Source organism: Zalophus californianus, chromosome 12 (assembly GCF_009762305.2).
Source record: "Zalophus californianus isolate mZalCal1 chromosome 12, mZalCal1.pri.v2, whole genome shotgun sequence".
Taxonomy (NCBI): domain Eukaryota; kingdom Metazoa; phylum Chordata; class Mammalia; order Carnivora; family Otariidae; genus Zalophus; species Zalophus californianus.
In genome coordinates this window covers 85,077,228-85,096,331 of record NC_045606.1, presented here as the reverse complement: position 1 = coordinate 85,096,331, position 19,104 = coordinate 85,077,228, and the positions used below count along the sequence as shown (strand labels likewise).

At 41.5% G+C, this 19,104-nt stretch overlaps 1 protein-coding gene across 2 annotated transcripts in view; it reads right to left on the bottom strand.

Annotated features, from left to right (window-relative positions):
• Nucleotides 1-19,104, bottom strand: part of MKLN1 (muskelin 1) — a 321,865-nt gene that overhangs the window by 185,780 nt on the left and 116,981 nt on the right. The window contains exon 1 of one of the 2 annotated variants that reach the window (XM_027574045.2): nucleotides 5,854-5,876. The exons of the other annotated variant lie outside the window; for it this stretch is intronic. Within the exon in view, the coding sequence (XP_027429846.1) occupies nucleotides 5,854-5,861 (8 nt within the window). The 5' untranslated portion in view covers nucleotides 5,862-5,876. Of the gene's footprint in view, nucleotides 1-5,853; nucleotides 5,877-19,104 lie in introns of those variants that run through there. 2 annotated transcript variants of the gene reach the window in all.

The window sequence follows — 19,104 nt, the reverse complement described above, 5'->3', positions numbered from 1 at the left end:
GCCATCTTTTTTTTTTTTTTGGATCTAAGATATTAACAAGGTTCATACATTGCATTTGATTTTGTCTCTAGTCCAGGGCCCCAAGGTGAACATTCAGCTTTTCATTGTCATAACTGGGGGTGCTACTCGCATCTAGCGAATAGAGACAATGGATGCCTGCTAAGTATCCTACAATACACAGACAACCCCCCACAACAAAGATTAGCTGACCCAAAATGTCAGTGTTGAGATTGAAAAACGTTGTTCTAGTCTATCTAGAACAGTCTCCTCACTTTTTTGTTGTCGTTTTTCATGACACAGACTTGTAATGCCCAAGCTCGTTGGGATACAGAATGTTCCACACTTCAGGATTTTCTGATTTTTTTCATGATTAGTTTCCATTTGAACATATTTGGCAAGAATAGTACATAGATCATTGTAACGATTAGCTATTACTGCATACCAACCCACCCCCACACTCAGGACCATTCTACCATTGACTAGGTAGTTCTGCTGATCTGGGCTGGGCTCAGCTGATTTTGGCTGGACTCATTAATGGATCTGTAGTCATTTGGCAGGTTGACTGGGGGCTGGCTGGTCTAGGATCCCAGGTCAATTGGGGTGATTGGGCTCAGCTCCATTCATCTCTCATGCTTAGCAGGCTAGCCCGGGCCTATTCTCATGGAAGAGGTAGGGTCCGAAAGAAAGTGGAAGTATGTAACATCTATCAAGGCCTAGGCTTAGAACTGGCACTCTGTCACTTTAACTGCATTATATTAGCCGACAAAGATAACAAAGCCAGCCTGTATTCAAGTGGTAGAGAAATAAACTCTACCTCTTGATGGGAGTTGCTGCAAGGTCACATTGCAAGGGATGTGGATAGGAAGGGAAAGAATCTGGGCCTATTGCAATCAGTCTATCAAAGTGACATCATGTGCCTCTTACAGCATCATATCAGAAGGAATATGATGTCAGGTTGTCCCACTATTAGTGATGTTAAGTTGTGATACTTGATCAAGTATCCACCCTTTGGACATGTGGGGTGATGCTTTGGTACACTGCCATTGTTTTAGTTTCCTAGGGTTGTAACAAAGTACCCACAAATCCGGTGGCTAAAACAACAGAAATGTAATGTCTCATAGTTCTGAATGCAAGAAGTATTAAAACAATGTGTCGGCAGAACTCCCTCTGAAACTTTTAGGAGAGAATTCTTCCCTGCCTCCTCTAGCGTCTGGTAGCCCCAGACCTTCCTGGGCTTGCAACTGCCACGCTTCAATTCAGCTTCCATATTCACATGGCATCCTCCCTGTGTCTCTGTGTCTTCACGTGACCATCTTCTTGGAAGGACACCAGTCATACTGGATTAGAGTCCCATCCTATTCCAGGATGAGCTCATCTTAACAAATTACATCTGCAATGATCCTATTTCCAAATAAGATCACGTTCTAGGGTCCTGGGGGTAGGACTTCAACATACTTTTCTGGGGAAACACAGCTCAACCCATAACACCCATCAACCCTTCACCCAAAGGTTTTATCCATCCACGTAGTCTTTGATTGAATGAGTTTATTACATTGGGGATTGCATAACAGTGTTTTTCTTAAACCTCATCATTTCTTCAACATTTATTAGCTGGCATTCTTCTGTAAAGAAGAAGGTTTTGTTTTCCTATTTCCTCCCCCATCTCTTCTCTCCTCCCCCACTTTTAGTCACTTTGAATGTGTGGCTTTTTCTTTGTATACAACCATCATTTTTATACAACCATACAAACAAAATTTTGGTGATCAGATTGTCTCAAATTTGACTAGCGAAAGTCCCTAAAGTCAACTCTTAATGAAAAAAGTACAAGTATTTAAGCATTTATTGAACTTAAAATTCTTCTTATTAATATGTAATGTGACTACTCCCACTAATCTATCCCATAGGACCAACTTCTGATGTCCCCATAAGTCAGGGCTTATATTTTCTCCCTGGGGGAGGCTATGTGATTGTTCCCCATGGGAAAAGTCTCATCATCGTTCCTAAAGTACAGCCATTAAAAAAAAAAAATTAAAAAAACCCTGTCATTTATCAAGTATACTGTTTTACATATGTTATTTGAAATGTCATAATAAGTCTGTTTCTAAGTAATGTTACTATGTATTACAAATGAGAAATCAGAGGTTTAAAGTGAGATACTGGAAAGAGTAATGGATTTTGTAAACTGGTGGTTTGAATCCTGGCTTTTTCACCTATCAGGTATGTGATCGAGGGTCTCTGTAGGCGTAGGTTTGTTTATCTGTACTATAGCGATGAGGATACTTGCCTCTCAGCTCTGAGCCTGGCTGCTTACCTGACCTAGAGTGGGTGTCGATTAGTTCTCTCTTTCCATATCCTGATAACTTCTAGGTCATGTTGAATAAATGACAGTGCCACAGAGCCCACTAGCAATTAATTAGGAGTCGATCAATTTCATTAATTTAGAGTATGCTCCCTAGGAATTAGAGATAGCTCAACCTAAGTGTTAGCTAAAATTCACCTTTAAATATCTTTGGGGAAAAAAGTTTCCTAATCCATTTCTTAAACAATATTGTGGGAAGGAGATCATACCTATTCAACTTAAGAGAACAACTTTTGGGGAGATCTTCTACATTTTACAGGCATATTAGGAAGCTCGTTTACAAATCAGTCTTTACAATAGACTCAATTTGTTCATCTGAAAACAGTGTATTCATTCATCCCACAAATAGTATTGAGCAACTACCAAGTCCCATGCAATGTTCTAGGCACTTGGGATACATCAAAGAATAAAACAAATATTCCTGGGGCTCCTGGGTGGCTCAGTCACTTAAGCATCCAACTCTTGATTTTAGCTCAGGTCATGATCTCAGGGTCCCCTGGGCATGAAGCCTGGTTAAGATTTCCTCTCTCTCTCTCTCTCTCTCTCTCTCTCTCTCTCTCTCTCTCTCTTTACCCCCCTACCACTCAAGCGTTCTCTCCCTTTCTCTTTAAAAAAACAAAAAAACAAAACCACACAATCAGTAATGGCAATGCCATAATGATAAAAAACCAGCAACAATAAAACCCAGCTACATTTATTCTCCTAAGCGTTGAACTTACAGACCTACAAGTAAGTATAAGTTCAGATACTGAAAGGCAACTTTCAGAAATTCCTGAGAGAGTAACAGGAAAACCCCAATATCCCTGCCCTTATTTACCTTTTAGTTGGGGGAGATAGGTAAAAAACAAATAAATCTGCAAATTTTATTATATTTTTTTAAAGATTTTATTTATTTAGGGCGCCTGGGTGGCTCAGTTGGTTAAGCGACTGCCTTCGGCTCAGGTCATGATCCTGGAGTCCCGGGATCGAGTCCCTCATTGGGCTCCCTGCTCAGCAGGGAGTCTGCTTCTCCCTCTGACCCTTTTCCCTCTCGTGCTCTCTATCTCTCATTCTCTCTCTCTCAAATAAATAAATAAAATCTTTTTAAAAAATTTATTTATTTATTTATTTGACAGAGAGAGACACAGCGAGAGAGGGAACACAAGCAGGGGGAGTGGGAGAGGGAGAAGCAGGCTTCCTGCCGAGCAGGGAGCCCGATGTAGGGCTCAATCCCAGGACCCTGGGATTATGACTGAGCCGAAGGCAGACGCCCAACCGCCACCCAGGCGCCCCTAAATCTGCAAATTTTATACAGCATTAGAAGTAGGTAAGTGCTAATAAGAAAAAGAAACAATGTAGAGGTATACAGGAGGGCACTGCAATTTGAAATAGGCTTGTCATCATTTAAAAGGTGATATTTTTGAGCAGAGACCTAAAGGAGGTGAGCAAAGTGGTCAGGTGGCCATCTGGGAGAATAGCAAATACAAAGACCCTTGGGCAGGAGCGCGCTTGGCCTGCTGGAGGCACAGCGAGGAGGCTGTGTAGCTGGAGTGCGTGAAGGAGGGGAAGTGTTTTATTTATCTAACAAACACTTAGCTAGTCCTTGCTAGTGGCAGTATTTTAAGCACTTAAAAATATTAACTAATCCTCCCAACAACTATGTGAAGTGGATACTGTTGTTCTCTTTTTCCAGATGATAAAACTGAAGCACAAGAAGGTTAACAAACCACCCCCAAATGTAACTGTCAAATGACAGAGCTGGGGCTGTCTCTAGAGGCTCTAGGGGCTTTGTGGCACCAGAGGATGCCATATTGCCTCCTAGCAGTAAGAGATGGGGTCCGGTAGCGGGAGACCAGTTCCCATAGGTCATCAGAGGCCATTGATAAGGATTTGGGTTTTTGTTCTGAGTGATAGGGGTTTTGAAGAGAAGAGTGATAGGTGTTTGCTTCTGTTGTTCCAGAAATTTCCAAATCATTTACATGCTTTAAGTATTTAAAGTATCTGGCATTTCATATGCTTGTGCAAATTCAAAAGAATTTCAACTTCTGGGAAAAAAAACTTGATACGTGTAATCCAGAGATGATATCCCATCAAATACCATTTGTATAAAGAGGAATGTCTTCTGTTCTAAAGTCTTACAAGAACTTCTTGTAAGGACCTAGCAACACTTATGTATTTGGCTGTGCTTTCTTGGGGGCACCAAGGCAAAGTTTTGACCGAAAAACTTCATTTTCCTACTTCGAAGGGAGAAAAAAATGTATAGAGGCAAATGGACTATTTAAGATATGTCCTGTCTCCCACCAAAAATGATGGGTTAGTGGTGCTGCTTTCTTGGGGCTTAATATGTCAGCACCCTGTAGGGGGCCATCCACCTTCACTGGGTCTCCATGACTTCAAGTGTTGGAGTGATCCAGAGGCAGCTGCCCTTGAGAGGAATTAAAGGACTGAGGCGTGAGCCACCCACCTTGCTCCAGGAGCACTTAGGACCAGTACTGACAGAGTCAGTCTGGAGAAGAGAAACCTGGGAAGGTTACAGTCATCCAGGAATGATATTAATGATCATAATTGCCAGTTTATTTAGCATGTACTGTATGCCAAGCATTGTGCCAAATGCTTCAGAAGCATGAACAATATAGTATCATCATCCCCATGTTATGGATAAAGAAACTAAGGCTTTAAGAGATAAAGTTAAATTGCCCAATATCAGGGTGCCTGGGTGGCTCAGTCGGTTAAGCATCTGCTTTTATCTTAGGTCATGATCCCTGTCAGGCTCCCTGCTCAGTGGGGAGTCTGCTTCTCCCTCCCTCTTCCTCTGCCCCTCCCCCACCCACTCTTGCTCTCTCTTTCTCTCAAATAAATGAATAAAATTTTTAAAAAATTGCCCAAGATCATACACAGCTGCAATGTAGCACAGCTCTGCCTGTCTCCAAACCCATGTTCCTCCTTTATTCTATGCTGTCTGGGAATATAATTCTCTATGGATATTCCTTCTGTAACTCTCAAAACACAGTCTTTCTGGAAGTAGTTCCAGTTCCAAATTTCCAACTGCCTTTTGGACATACCTGCAAGTTTCAGCCATATCCTTCCTTCTAATGTTGAGTATACCGGACACGTCTTAATGTGCCTCATCAGTTTCTCTTGTCATCATTTCCTTGCTTACTCTGTCTCTGCCACTGCTGCAGCTGACCTGCTTTCCTTGGGCCCAGGTAGGCCCGCAACCTAAGGCTGGACTTACTTGCCACTTTCCCGGCCTCATCCGCACCTTGACTGCCACCAAGTGACCAGGCTCACCAGCTTCACACCATGAATTTCTGGCTTCTCTCTCTACCCCCAACCAGGATTAAAGGCCATACTAGAGAGCATGTGGCTTGCTGAGAGACTAACAATGGGACCATATTACATAACCTAAAAGTGTGAGGAAAGTAACTCCTGGTGTGGTGAATCTTGATCTGTGGTTAAATGGGAGGGAACCACAAAGATGGATTCCTTTTCCTTTCTCCCTCCCAAGCACTCACCTGAGCATGGTTTCACCATATAGCATCTGGAGGTATTCCACACGGACATGCCGGCATACCTACTGTCTCTGCAGATTGTTCGGGCATCATCTTGCATCGCTTCCCATCTTTCTCTGTCTCCCTTCCCTTTTTCTCTCACTCTTACTGCCCTGGGATTGTAGCTCCTAAATAAAACATGAGCGTTAATTCTGGGTTTGAGTTCTATTTTCTGTAAAACATAGGCTAAGATTTTCAGGCTCCATTTCTCTAAATGGAACCACCACGTCCTAAATTCTCTTGGCCCAAAGCCAAGAGGCCAAGAGTGTATTCTGGAAGTTAATCATAGCTGATAATAAATTTCAGTATTATCACTATAACTGATAAAATTCGTATATTACCTCCAAAAAGGTACAGTTTATCTGGATGTAAATAAAAATATTTAAAAGAATCCTTGGCAATAAAAAGACTCTGAACAAATAGCTCAAAACTAGCCTTAATCCTAAACTGGACAACAGAAATTCCTCTGGATTTTGATAACTGCCTGAAAGCATCAGACTATCTGCCACATCTATAACCCCCTCGGGGTTTCTAATAGACAGGAAACCAAATTATTTATCAACTTATTCTGCCATTCCAAACAAAACCATTTGTTCCAGGAGCAGATACCTAACCTGGGGCAATAAGCCTATGCCGATGTGGTAGCTTGCCAAGAAAGCTCTGCCCAACAGTCTGTTCTTGGTGGTGAGCCGCCAACCCAGTCAGGTTCTTTGGGGGAGTTGAATATGAAATACAGAGAGGGAGTCACTAGTTAGCAATGGGCAGAAGCTAAAAGATACACAGAGGAAAGGAAGAAAACTGAAGTCATGTGGCCTCAGAAACCATGATGCACTAGAAGCTGTGAGATAGAGAAAAGAATAGAAAGTACTTAGTAGCAAGGGCAACAGAAGCAGAGAGTCCCAGTCATAAATAATTAGAGTGCAGGGCAGCAGATATTTAGTGTGGAAGAGGCCAAGAGATAGACCAGCTGCTGTGGCCGTATTGTGTGCTGAATCACCTTTCAGTTCCCACTGGTCATTACTTAAACTTAGATGGAAGCAACCTGAGTCTGTCTGTTCTGGAAATTAAATTGTCACCTCTCCATATCTATATCCGGCAAGATCATGGCAGGAAACTGAAGGTATGCTCAGCTGGGGTTTTGAAAATAATTTGATGAAGACACTACTTGCAAGGATGTAAGTAGGGTTTGGGGCACTTAAGAGGAATATTGAGGCACCTAAGGACTGCAGGAGTGGAAACTCAGGGCTCAAGAGACAAGGGAGGCAAATAATGTTATAGGAGTCCAGAAGGAGGTTATAGCTATGAAGGGGCGTGGCTGCTGCCAGACCATGGTGCTAAAGCAGGGAGGAAACGAGAAGAAATAACGCAACCCCTCAACCCCTTCCCTCCCCACTCCCATACTTGCTGATGCCTCCCATTGGCCAAACCCAACATTAAGCCAGTGCACTGTGGAGTCCAGATCATATCATCATGGTAGCAGCTTTATGGGGCACAGAGCAGGGCAGAGAAGGATAGGGAGCTGTCATGGGCTGACTATGGCCCCCTTCTAAAAATACATTCACATGCTGATCCCCAGACCCCGAGAATATTATATTATATGGCACAAGATGTTACTCAATTTAGGATCCTGAGAGGAGGAGCTTATCCTGAGTTACTTGGGTGGGCCCTAGATGCAATCATGTATAACCTAATAAAAGAGAAGTAGTGGAAGTTTTGAGAAAGAAGAGGAGGTAGCAATGTGACCACAGGATCAGAAATTGGCGTGACGTGGCCACAAGCCAAGGAAAGCCTGGAGCCATCAGAAGCTGGAAATGTTGAAGGACAGACTCTGCCCTGGAGCCTAGGGAAGGAGCGGAGCCTTGCCAAAACCTTGATTTTTGTCTCCTAGCTTCCAGAACTGTGAGAAAAGAAAATTCTGTTGTTTTAAGCCACCCAGTCTGTGGTAATTTGTTATGGCAGTCATCAGGGACTAATAGAGGGGCTAAATGGAGAATAACTAGCACAAAATGTATTCATCTCAAGTACTACGTTGACGGCAATGATATCCCTGATCACCTTGGCTGGAAATTATTTTGCCTCCCTTTCTCTATTCCCTTTGATATTTCTTTTTGGACCACTCATATGATTTAAATTAAATGTTACCGAGTTTATTGTTACTCTTGCATACAAATAGATTTTCATCCTAACCAGATTATGACATTCTTTAGAACAAAAACCTCGTCTTGGACATGTTTCTATCCTGTGAAAATCCTAGCACAGTACTTTTGAACAGAGTGGATGTTCTGTAATTGGTAAATGAGAAAGAAAGCCTCCATTTGTCCATCTGTAAATGGAAAATAAAAATTTCCACTGGCTTGCCTTTCAGAGATAATAATGGCAGTGTTTCCCAGAAACAATTTCTATACCTGAAACTGAATGATATATCTGAAACACCCATTCCTGCTGGAGCAATTCTTCAGGGAAAAAAAAAAAATTTGCATCCAGTTTTAGCATGCCCTTCATTCTATGTGGAGCTGAAACTTAAGGAGTTTCACCCTAATTTAGAAAAGACAGAGGATAATTAAGAAAATATAAGAGCTCGGTATTGGTGTTTTCTCAGAAACTTTGGTTCATCTAATAGATATTTATCAAAGGATTATTATGTTAAAGTACAGTCCCTAAATGCTGGGAAAACAGACACACACACACACAAAGAATGAGGCATGATCCCAAGTGAGTAATTGTCACAATTTGATGAATGTTTTTTATAAGAAGAAAATGCTATGGAACCAGAAAGAAGGGAATGATTAACTCTATTGATGGGAGTTTCACCAAAAAAAGTCACATTCAAGCTGGTCTTTTAGGACTTCATCAGGCAGAGGCAATGTCAGGAGCAATCAGGGACCAAGAGAAAAATAACTTTGCCTGAGCTGTTGCCAAGCAAACCACACCCTCAGCTCAGCCCCATTGTATTCACAAAGACCTATTTTTATTCATTATCCCCATAGCTACTTTTTTAGAAAGGAAGAGAATGCTGAGTACTTCCCTATTTTGCATCTAGGTACTTCGTATGACAAAGAAAGGAGATTATCCGGAGGGAAAGCAGAGGTTGATTTCTGACAAGTCCAATAATGACCAGTCCAAATAGCCACCCCATGAACTTAATGAACTCTCTTACATTTCCGCAGCTTCTACTTCATCTCTGAAAACCGAGGCAGGCTATCCTGCGAGTGTGTGGTACCAGCACATGAATAGCTCAGAAGAAAGCAGGCAAGGAATGAGAGCATCCCCTGGTCTCATTGCCCAACACGAGGAGGCACTTCTTTGAATGGGAAATATGGCTGAAGCCCTTTTCCTTCCCCTAGGGTGGTGACCTTCACATCACTTCTTGAGGAACAGCTGAGTCTGGGGCACCGCCCAACTTCCCTCCCAGGCCAACCCTGCTAGGCCTCTGAGACCAGAACTGGCTGCTTCCACTCAGGGAAGGCAGCCAAGAGACAGGGAAAAGACCAGCCTAAACCCACCAAGGGACAGAGGATTTCCCATCCTCACCCTGTAGCTCCCACTGGAAAGTAGGGAAGCTGGGAGATCAGATTCCAGCCTCAAAGGACACATCACTTGTCTTTGTTTTCTCAAGAAGCCTCTACCTTCCAGACCTTGCCAGGATGCTGGTGGCATTTTCATGAAGCAGTAATAACAAGGACGGAGCGTTCCAGCCTGCTGGAGCCTACTGACTGGTCACTCTTTCCACTGCCTTTTGTTTTCATGCATCATTCCCTCACTTGCTTCTCAGATTCCTCAGGGCTTTGAAAAAGCCACAAATGCTCCTCACAGTGACACCACTCAGCGGGCCGGCAGACGTTGCTGACACGCACCCTGCCCTAAGCAATGGCATGTATGAACACCCTGGCAATGACCCCCAGCCGTATACCTAGTAAGGGGCAGGACGACTTCTACAAAGTAACCCCCACCGCCACCGGCAAAGGAGGGACTTTAGATTAAGTACTATCCTGTGGACTGGAAAATCACATACCCTGACATAATTCAAAATGTATTTTGGGGCGCCTGGGTGGCTCAGTTGGTTGAGCGACTGCCTTCGGCTCAGGTCATGATCCTGGAGTCCCAGGATCGAGTCCCACATCGGGCTCCCTGCTCACAGGGAGTCTGCTTCTCCCTCTGACCCTCTTCCCTCTCGTGCTCTCTATCTCTCATTCTCTCTCTCTCAAATAAATAAATAAAATCTTTAAAAAAAAATGTAAAGTATTTTGGAGAGCAGAACTTCTCTACCCTCTCCTCAAGGATATAAATGTAGCAACACAGGTGTTACCAACAAAGCACTAAAGTGGTCTCACTGTGCCAGTTCACATATCAGTATATTACACTGTGCATACAGACATACATACATGGAGCAGAGGATCTTGGTGATATTTATGTTTCAGTGTCACCTGTGGCCTGTTTCAAACTACACTGCAGAGCTACCCTGCCAGAATCTGAAAATAAGGCCCAGATATGTGTATTTTTATTTTTTATTTTTATTTATTTTTTAAAAATATTTATTTATTTGACAGAAAGAGACACAGTAAGAGAGGGAACACAAGCAGGGGGAGTGGGAGGAGAAATAGGCTTCCTGCTGAGCAGGGAGCCCAATGCGGGGCTCGATCCCAGGACCCTGGGATCATGACCTGAGCTGAAGGCAGACGCTTAACAACTGAGCCACCCCGGCGCCTCAATATGAGTATTTTTAAAAAGCTTGACAAGGTCGGTTAGAATATGGGAAAGAGAAATTCTCACATATCCCTGATGAGAGTAAAAATTAGTTCAGCAACTGTGGAGAGTAATCTTGAGAGCAATCTAGTGAAGTTGAGAATCTACATATTCTATTCTTTAGTAATTTCCATTCTAGATATATTCCCTAGTAGAGTTCTCGCAATGAACCTAAGGAGGCATATGCAAAGACATTAATTCCATCATGATTTGAAATAGGAAAAAACTAGACAAAACAAATATTCATTCACAGTAGATCCTAAAATATGTATACAACAGGACTATATTGCAGTACTATATATTTTGCTATATTGCTAAATTATAAAGAATGGACTGGCTCTACAAGTATCACATGGATAAATTTCAGAAACATGAGGTTGGAAAAAAAGTTCCAGAAAAATATGTATGCTATTTAGATACATGTTTAAACACCCAAAACATATATGTTGTGTAGTAAAAATATAAAAACACTGGGGAAGGATTCCCACAACCTCCCAGAGATTGGTTACATCTGGAGAGAGATGGGATGGAAAGGTCTTCTTCTGTAACTATTTTTTTTTTATTATTTAAAAAAAAAAATCTTAAGCAAGGGGAGCCTGGGTGGCTCAGTCAGTTAAGCATCTGACTTTGGCTCAGGTCATGATCCCAGGGTCCTGGGATTGAGCCCAACTCAGGCTCCCCGCTCATCAGGAGTCTGTTTCTCCCTCTCCCTCTGTCTGCTCATGTCACACATGCATGCGCGTGCTCCTTCTCTATCTCAAGTAAATAAATAAAATATTTTTTTAAAAAATCTTAAGCAAATATGGCAAGCTGTTATAATTTATTAAATCTGGATAGTGAATGTAAATCCCACTGGTGACTCAGGTCATCCATAGCAGAAGGATATTTTGAGGTTTTTAGGATTCTCAAATACTGAAAATAAAAGTGTTTATGGGAATAAGCCATCCCCATAAATACAGATGAAACTACTGCGTTCTCTTAGTAATGTATACACCTTTAGATGTTTCTCATTAATGGAGGAGTTGTTGCATAGATTCCTATACACTCTCTTACTCAGGTAAGTGACCTCCTGGATTTGTGAACATCTTTGACAGAAGTGCAACAGCATGAAACTGGGCATTGTACACACGTGGATATTGTTATCATAATCTTACCTAGAGATTCTCAAACTTGGCTGAAAATCAGAATCATCTGATAAAAAAATTTTTTTAAGATTTTATTTATTTTTAGAGAGTGAGAGAGCAAGTGAGCGAGCACAGGGAGGAGCAGAGGGAGAAAGACAAGCAGACTCCACACTGAGCATGGTGCCCAATGTGGGGCTCAATCCCACGACCCTGAGATCATGACCTGAGCTGAAATCAAGAGTTGGATACTTAACTGACTGAGCCACCCAGGTGCCCCCACCTGATAAGATTTTTAATGCTGTTTTCCATACCCCAGCCTCTGATAATATGCAGTGGTTCTGAAGTAAGACCCTGGAATCTATGTTTTTAGTAGGGTTGTCACGAGATTCTTATGATCACCCAGGTTTGAGAAACGATGATAACTAATCATAGTTACCTTCTATTAATGTTTTTAAAGAAGTTGGAGTGGGAGAGAGATGGGATTTTAAAAGAGCAAGAAAATTAAAGGAAGAAGGGGAGAAAGGAGGGAGGAAGAGAGGGACTGAGTAAGCCTCCAAATCTTTCCTACTCTACTTTTTCCAGATCTCTCCAGCCTTGAATTATTTCTCCATCCCTTGAACTTTGCTAGAGCTCTAATTATCTGTAATGTTCATTTGGCAGTCCTGTACTTCCCTTTACATTGCTCTAATAGGCTATTATTTACTCAAAAGGATTATGTCTTACTTCTTGAATTAGGCTATAAATTCTTCAGGACAGAGACCATATCTTGTTTATCTTTGTATTTTGTATGGTCACAGTGCCTTGAACAGAATAAGCAATAAAGCATCATGATTAAGAATATAAGATAAAATGAGTTTTGAAATGTAGCAAGATACAAGATCAATATACAAAAATCAATTGTGTTTCTATGCACTAGCAATAAACAACCTGACAATGAAATGCAATGCAATCCCTATCCAAATTCCAGCTTTTTTTTTTTTTTTGGCAGACCTTGACAAGCTGATCCTACAATTCATATGGAAGTGCAACCCAGAATAGCCAAAACATTCTTGAACAGGAAGAACAAAGTTGAAAGATGCTCATTTCCTTTTTTTTTCATTTCTTTTTTTATTTTAAGATTTTATTTATTGGGGCGCCTGGGTGGCTCAGTTGGTTAAGCGACTGCCTTCGGCTCAGGTCATGATCCTGGAGTCCCAGATGGAGTCCCACATCGGGCTCCTTGCTCAGCAGGGAGTCTGTTTCTCCCTCTGATTTCTCCCCTTTCTCCCCATGCTCTCTCTCTCTCATTCTCTCTCTCAAATAAAAGATTTTATTTATTTATTTGAGAGAGAGAGCGAGAAACAGCACGAGCAGAGGGAAGGGCAGTGGGAGAGGGAGAAACAGACTCCCTGCTGAGCAGGGAGCCCAATGTGTGGGGGTCGAGCCCAGAACCATGACCTGAGCCAAAGTCAGACGTTTAACTGACTGAGCCACCCAGGTGCCCCAAAAGATTCTCATTTCCTAATTTTAAAACTTACAACAAAACTATAATAATCAAGCCATAAGGCATAAAGATACACATAGAGATGAATGAGATAGAATTGAGTGTCCAGAAATAAACCCTTATGTTTATGGTCAATTGATTTTTTTGATAAGGGGTGCCAAAACAATGGAAAGAAAAATTTTTTCAATAAATGGTGCTGAATCAACTGGGTATCCACATGCAAAAGAATGAAATTGGATTATACCTCACACCATACAAATAAATTAACTCAAAATGGATCTTAGACCTAAATCTAAGAGTTAAAACTATAACACTCATAGAGGAAAACATAGAAGTAAATCTTTATGACCTTGGATTTGGCAATGGTTTCTGAGCTATGTCACCAAAAGCAGAAGATAAGAAAAGACAAAGAAAAAACAAAAGAAAACAGTAGATAAATTAGACTTTAAAATGAAAAATTTTAGTGCTTCACAGAGCACCATCAAGAAAATTAACGAGAGAACCCACGGAATGTGTGGAAACCTTTGAAAATCATATATTTAACAAGTAACTTGTATCCAGAATGTATAAAAAAACTACTACTACTCAGTAACAAAATGACAAATACCCAGTTAAAACATGGACAAGGAATTTGAATAAATATTCCTCCAAAAAATATCTACAAATAACAATAAAATTAAATTAAATTTAAAAAATCTACAAATTGCCAATATGTATAAGAAATGATATTCAATATCATTAATCGTTAAGGGAATATACAATCAAAGCCACAGTGAGGTACCTCTTCACACCAACACAGATGACTTTCATAAAAACAGACAATAACAAGTGTTGGTGAGGATATAGAGAAATTGGTTACGTATTGCTTACATATTGCTAGTACACATGTAAAATAATGCAGCCACTTTGGAAAACAGTTTGGCCGTTTCTCAAAATGCTAAACATGAAGTCACCAGGTTATTCAGCAGTTCCACTCCTAGGCATAAACTCAAGAGAAATGAAAACATAGCACCACACAAGAAGTTATACATCAATGTTTACAGCAGCCTTATTTGTAAAGGGCTAAAAAGTGTGGACAACCTATGTCCATAAACCAGTGAAGGGATACACAAAATGTGGCATGCCCCTTCAATGGACTATTTTCAGCTATAGAAAAGAACAAGACACTGACTGATACCTGGTATGACATGGATGAACCTTGAAAACATGCTAAGTGAAAGAAGCTGTTCACAAAAGAAGACATACTGTAGAAAGTCCATAAAGAGGTAAGTAAATTAAAATGAGGTCTTTAGGGTGGGCGCTAATCCAATATGACCAGTAGCCTTATAAGAAGAGGAAATTTGGATGCACAGAGAGACTCCAGGGCTGTGCATGCAGAGAGAAAAGACATAACAAGAGGGCAGCCATGTGCAAGCCAAGGAGAGAGGACTCAGGAGAAGCCAGACCTGCTGACACTTTGATCTTGGACTTCTAGCCTCCAACATGATGAGAAAATAAATCTCTGTTGTTTAACCCACTTAGTCTGTGGTATTCTGTTATGGCAGCCGTGGCAAACTAGTGGTCCTTTGAGTATGTAACAATGATGTGGTATATAAGAAAGGCATATGCTTTGAATTATTACATTTTGCAGGGTGGCATCTTCTGATCACTTGTGTCATCAACTATTAGAAATACAAGAACTTTCCCATTTGCAACGACATGGATAGAGCTAGAGAGTATTATGCTAAGTGAAATTAGTCAGAGAAAGACAAATACCATTTGATTTCACTCATATGTGGAATTTAAGAAACAAAGCAAACGAGCAAGGGAAAAAAAAGAGAGAGAGGCAAACCAAGAAACAGACTCTTAACTGTAGAGAACAAACTGATGGTTACCAGAAGGGAGGTAGGTGTTGGGGGGGGGTGGATTAAATAGGTGGTGGGGATTAAGGAATGCGCTTGTGATGAGCACCAGGTGTTGTATGGAAACTAATAGTACACTGTATGTTAACTAACTGGAATTTAAATAAAAACTTAATGTGAGAACTTTCCAGAAGATCAAGTACTGTACAGTAGTTATCATGCACAGGCCCTGTAGAGCCCTGGCGTTTGAGGATGCTCTGTTCATCAACCCAAAAAAACGTAAATACTTAGAGATGAAAAAAAAAATCTCTCTAGACCCTTGGGATTTTCATAAATTTGTAGAGATTGATCCAGATGTGCCAAAAACCAGGGAAAATGTCATTTAAAACGATGTCTAATTACTGAGAACTTTTAATAACATGGGAAATGATTATAATATTCAGTGAAAAATTCAGCATGCAAATTTAACATGTAGAGCTAGAATCATATCTGTGTAATGATATGCAAAGGAGAATGAATAGAAATACAAAGTTAACATTGGTTTTTCGTTGCGGAGAGATTATGGGTTATTTTTGTTTTTTTCTTTATACCTCTGTATTTCTGAATTTTCCATAGGAGCAAGTATTAGCTTTATAATCACAAACTATGCTTATATTTTAAAGATTAAAAACTAGGGCAGAGGGTCTATAACTCAATGCTAGGATCGAGTTATCTCCAGGAGACATAGTTCCTTGACTCAGAGGTCAGATCTGAGTGCTGTTGTAACCCTGATGCCCTCCTGTCCTCTTGGAATTTGGCCGTAGGCTGTTGCCCCATGCCTAGAAATTCTGATTAAGATCCTGTAGTGCCCTCCTGCCTAGAACAGGTCTCTGAACACTGATCCTCCCTTCAGACCTCCAGCCCCTGACTCTGAACCTAGGCTTCCCTTTCTGGATTCATGTGCCCACCCTCCTTCTCTACCAATGACTCTACCCAACCTCTCCTTCCCTTTCTCACACCTTTCTCCCGAACTTTGTATTCTGAGGCTGCCCACAGTGACACGCTGACAGCTGTGTCCTTGGTGAGCAAAATGGCTGAAAAGTAACAAGCACAAAATGAGAGGAGGGGTTCCAGAGGAAAGAAATATTGGGGGGCAGGAGGCGGGGGATGCTTCAGAGGTTTCATCCCTGTGGAGGTTTGACACTCTTGGCCTCTGTCTACTCCTTGTCTTACGCTCCTCCTTAGGGGAGGAGCTTAATCTGGTGAAGTACAGGCCCTGCTCATTTAGCTGCTCTTTTCTTCTTAGGTATCTGCCTGCCCACAGTGAGGAGGTCACCTTGCTCTGCTCCTCTGGGGGCAGGGTCCCTTCCCCTTCCTACCATCATCTCCTCCCTGAGAAGGCCTGTCCTGATCAAATGTTCCTTGTGACTAGGTGAATAAGTCTACCTCTTTCTGAAACTCACTTAGTATTTTGTATCCCATTATTTCTCCTAAGGAACAGCATTTATCAGCAATCGAGGTGATATTTTGGTCTCCATCTGCTCACTCTTTTGTCTCGTTTCTCATCTTGACCAGAAACCAGGATGGGGAGTGGGGAAAGGAATGCTATTAATGAGAACTTCTCAGAAACCTGAAAAGGAAATAATCCTGGTTAAGAGCCAACTGTGTGCTCAGCATAAAGAGAGGAGTTTTACCTACATTAGTTTATTTAATTCTCACAACCACCCCCAGTAGTTTACATTATTTTCCCTTTTCACATAAAAAGGAAACTGAGGCTCAGAAAGGTTAAGGAACTTGTCCAAGACCTCACAGCTAATGAGTGGCAGTTGTCTCTCTGACTTCAAAGCCCAAGCACTTTCCACGGCATAAGACATCCGTCTTTGGGTGCTACCAAGACACTCTGCAGGGACTGAGGCAGCACTCTCATCTTCATTAATACTTCATCCTAACCTACCGAGCTAGCAATTAAGCAGCATGCAGGGGGGGGGCAAAGATGATACCACCAAAGGACAAGAAACAAGGTGGTCACAAAAATCTAGATGGAAAAACATCAAGAAATTTGTTTTTTTCCAAAATTTCTTGGAGACTTTTAGACTTGTGGCCCAACTTGTGCCCTGGCTTCCCCAGTTGTAAAATAATTCAATAATACCTGGTCTTCCTTAAGTCAGACCACATGTCATGCTTCTCTGAGACTGACCTCGGCACAGGTGTCCCTTTGCCTGTACTTGCTGTTAAAAAAAAAAAATGTATGTCACATTGCCTTGGATAGAGTAAAAATAATCATAATGAACAACGAATCTGTGAATAGTATATGAAAACAGAGATAGTAAACTGCAGAAAATGACATTTAAATGCCAGCCAGAGGGGCTGACCCTTTAAACAGACAAGCTAAAGATGTTTTGGTCTGACCCTGAAGGATAGTCAGCTGGCAGGCTGAACCACAATCACTAAGAGGGCCAACAACTCCCCAGATGCCAAAGAACCAAGCAGCATTTCCAGAAGCTAAAACTCCACCACTGGTTTCTTCTCATCTTCCCAACAAATGCTCAGAAAGTGCAAGGGCACCCCACAGGCCACTAAGCGCATTCTCAGTCATCCTCCAGGGAAATTTGATACTGAAAAATGGATCTTTTCCAAAATAGTGGTTCAAGCCAGATGAGGAATTACAGAGAAGACAGCCTTCCATGGAAAATGCCCTGCCTCCAAATCCCCAATGTCTTCATTAGGGAACTGAAAACACAGGCACACCAGCTGGTCTCAACTGCTTTGAAGCACCAAGGTACAGTGGAAAGAGCCATGCTATAGAGCTGGCTAGCAACAAGAGACTAGCCTTCTAGTCCCCAACTCTGCCAAGTTTTAGCTAGGTGACCTTGGCAAAGGTACTTAACTTCTCTGGGCCTCACTTTCCTCATTTGCTAAATGAGGTTTGACTAGATGATGATGTCTTCTGGTTCTGAAATCCTATCTTTCATCTTTGGATTAGCATCTTACATCTAAAGAAAATTAAAGTAGGTTCTTGGGTGTTGTGTTTCTCAAAGATCCTGTTATTCCAGTGATCATGCTTCTCACCTTCTCGGTAATCTTCATTGGCTTCCCTTCTTCCGTAAGAATAAACCTAAATTCTTCAGCATGGCATTCAAGGCCCTTTTTGGTCAGTCCTTGCCTATCCATCCACCCTCCCCTCACTCCCACCAGTCATGTATTTTATACTGTGGCAGTACTGGACTATTTATAGTCCCCCATAATACTCTTACTGCAATGTCAAATATTTATTGAGCTTGTACTCTGCTAGACACTCACCTTGGTAAGCCTTTGTACATACTGTTCATTTTGCTTGGACTACCTTGTATTAATTAAGGTAGAGCTTGCTGCTGTAACAAACAAGCTATATAATAACACTAGATTAACACAATAGAAGATTATTTCTTAGTAGTCATGTTCAGTGTGCCAAGCAGCCTTCCTCCCAGGGTCCTTCTACTTTGTATCTGTGCCATCCTCTAAGCTTGAGAGTTCTTTACTTCCGATACAGCTGGGAAAGAGAAGGAAGAACATGCACACTTATTTCTTACCCTAATCCAGAAATGGTACAGATCACTTCTGCTCACAGCCCATTAATGAGAACTGGCTACCTGGCCCCACTTAGATGTATAGGGGATTGGCAATTGGTTGGGCCACTTGCCAGAAAAATTTCATACTGTGAAGAAGAACACAAGTCTTTGATAGTCAACAAGCCATCTCATCCCCTTCCTTGACTTGTCTGCTTAGCAAAGGCTTATTCACCCTTCAAACCTCAGTCCAAGTGCTACATCCTTTGTGACATGTTCCTTAACTTAGGGAGGCAGATGTAGGCCCTCCTTTTCCAATGCCTCACCACACTTTTCATATTTCTCCATTATGACAGTTATCATAGATAACTGTGTGGTTTGAATGCCAATCTACTCAAGTGGAGTGTGACTCTTAAGGGCAGGAATCTTGTCTTTTCATTTTTGTATTTGGAAATCTTAGCATAGTGCCTGGTAAATAGCAATTTTACAATGATGTTTAA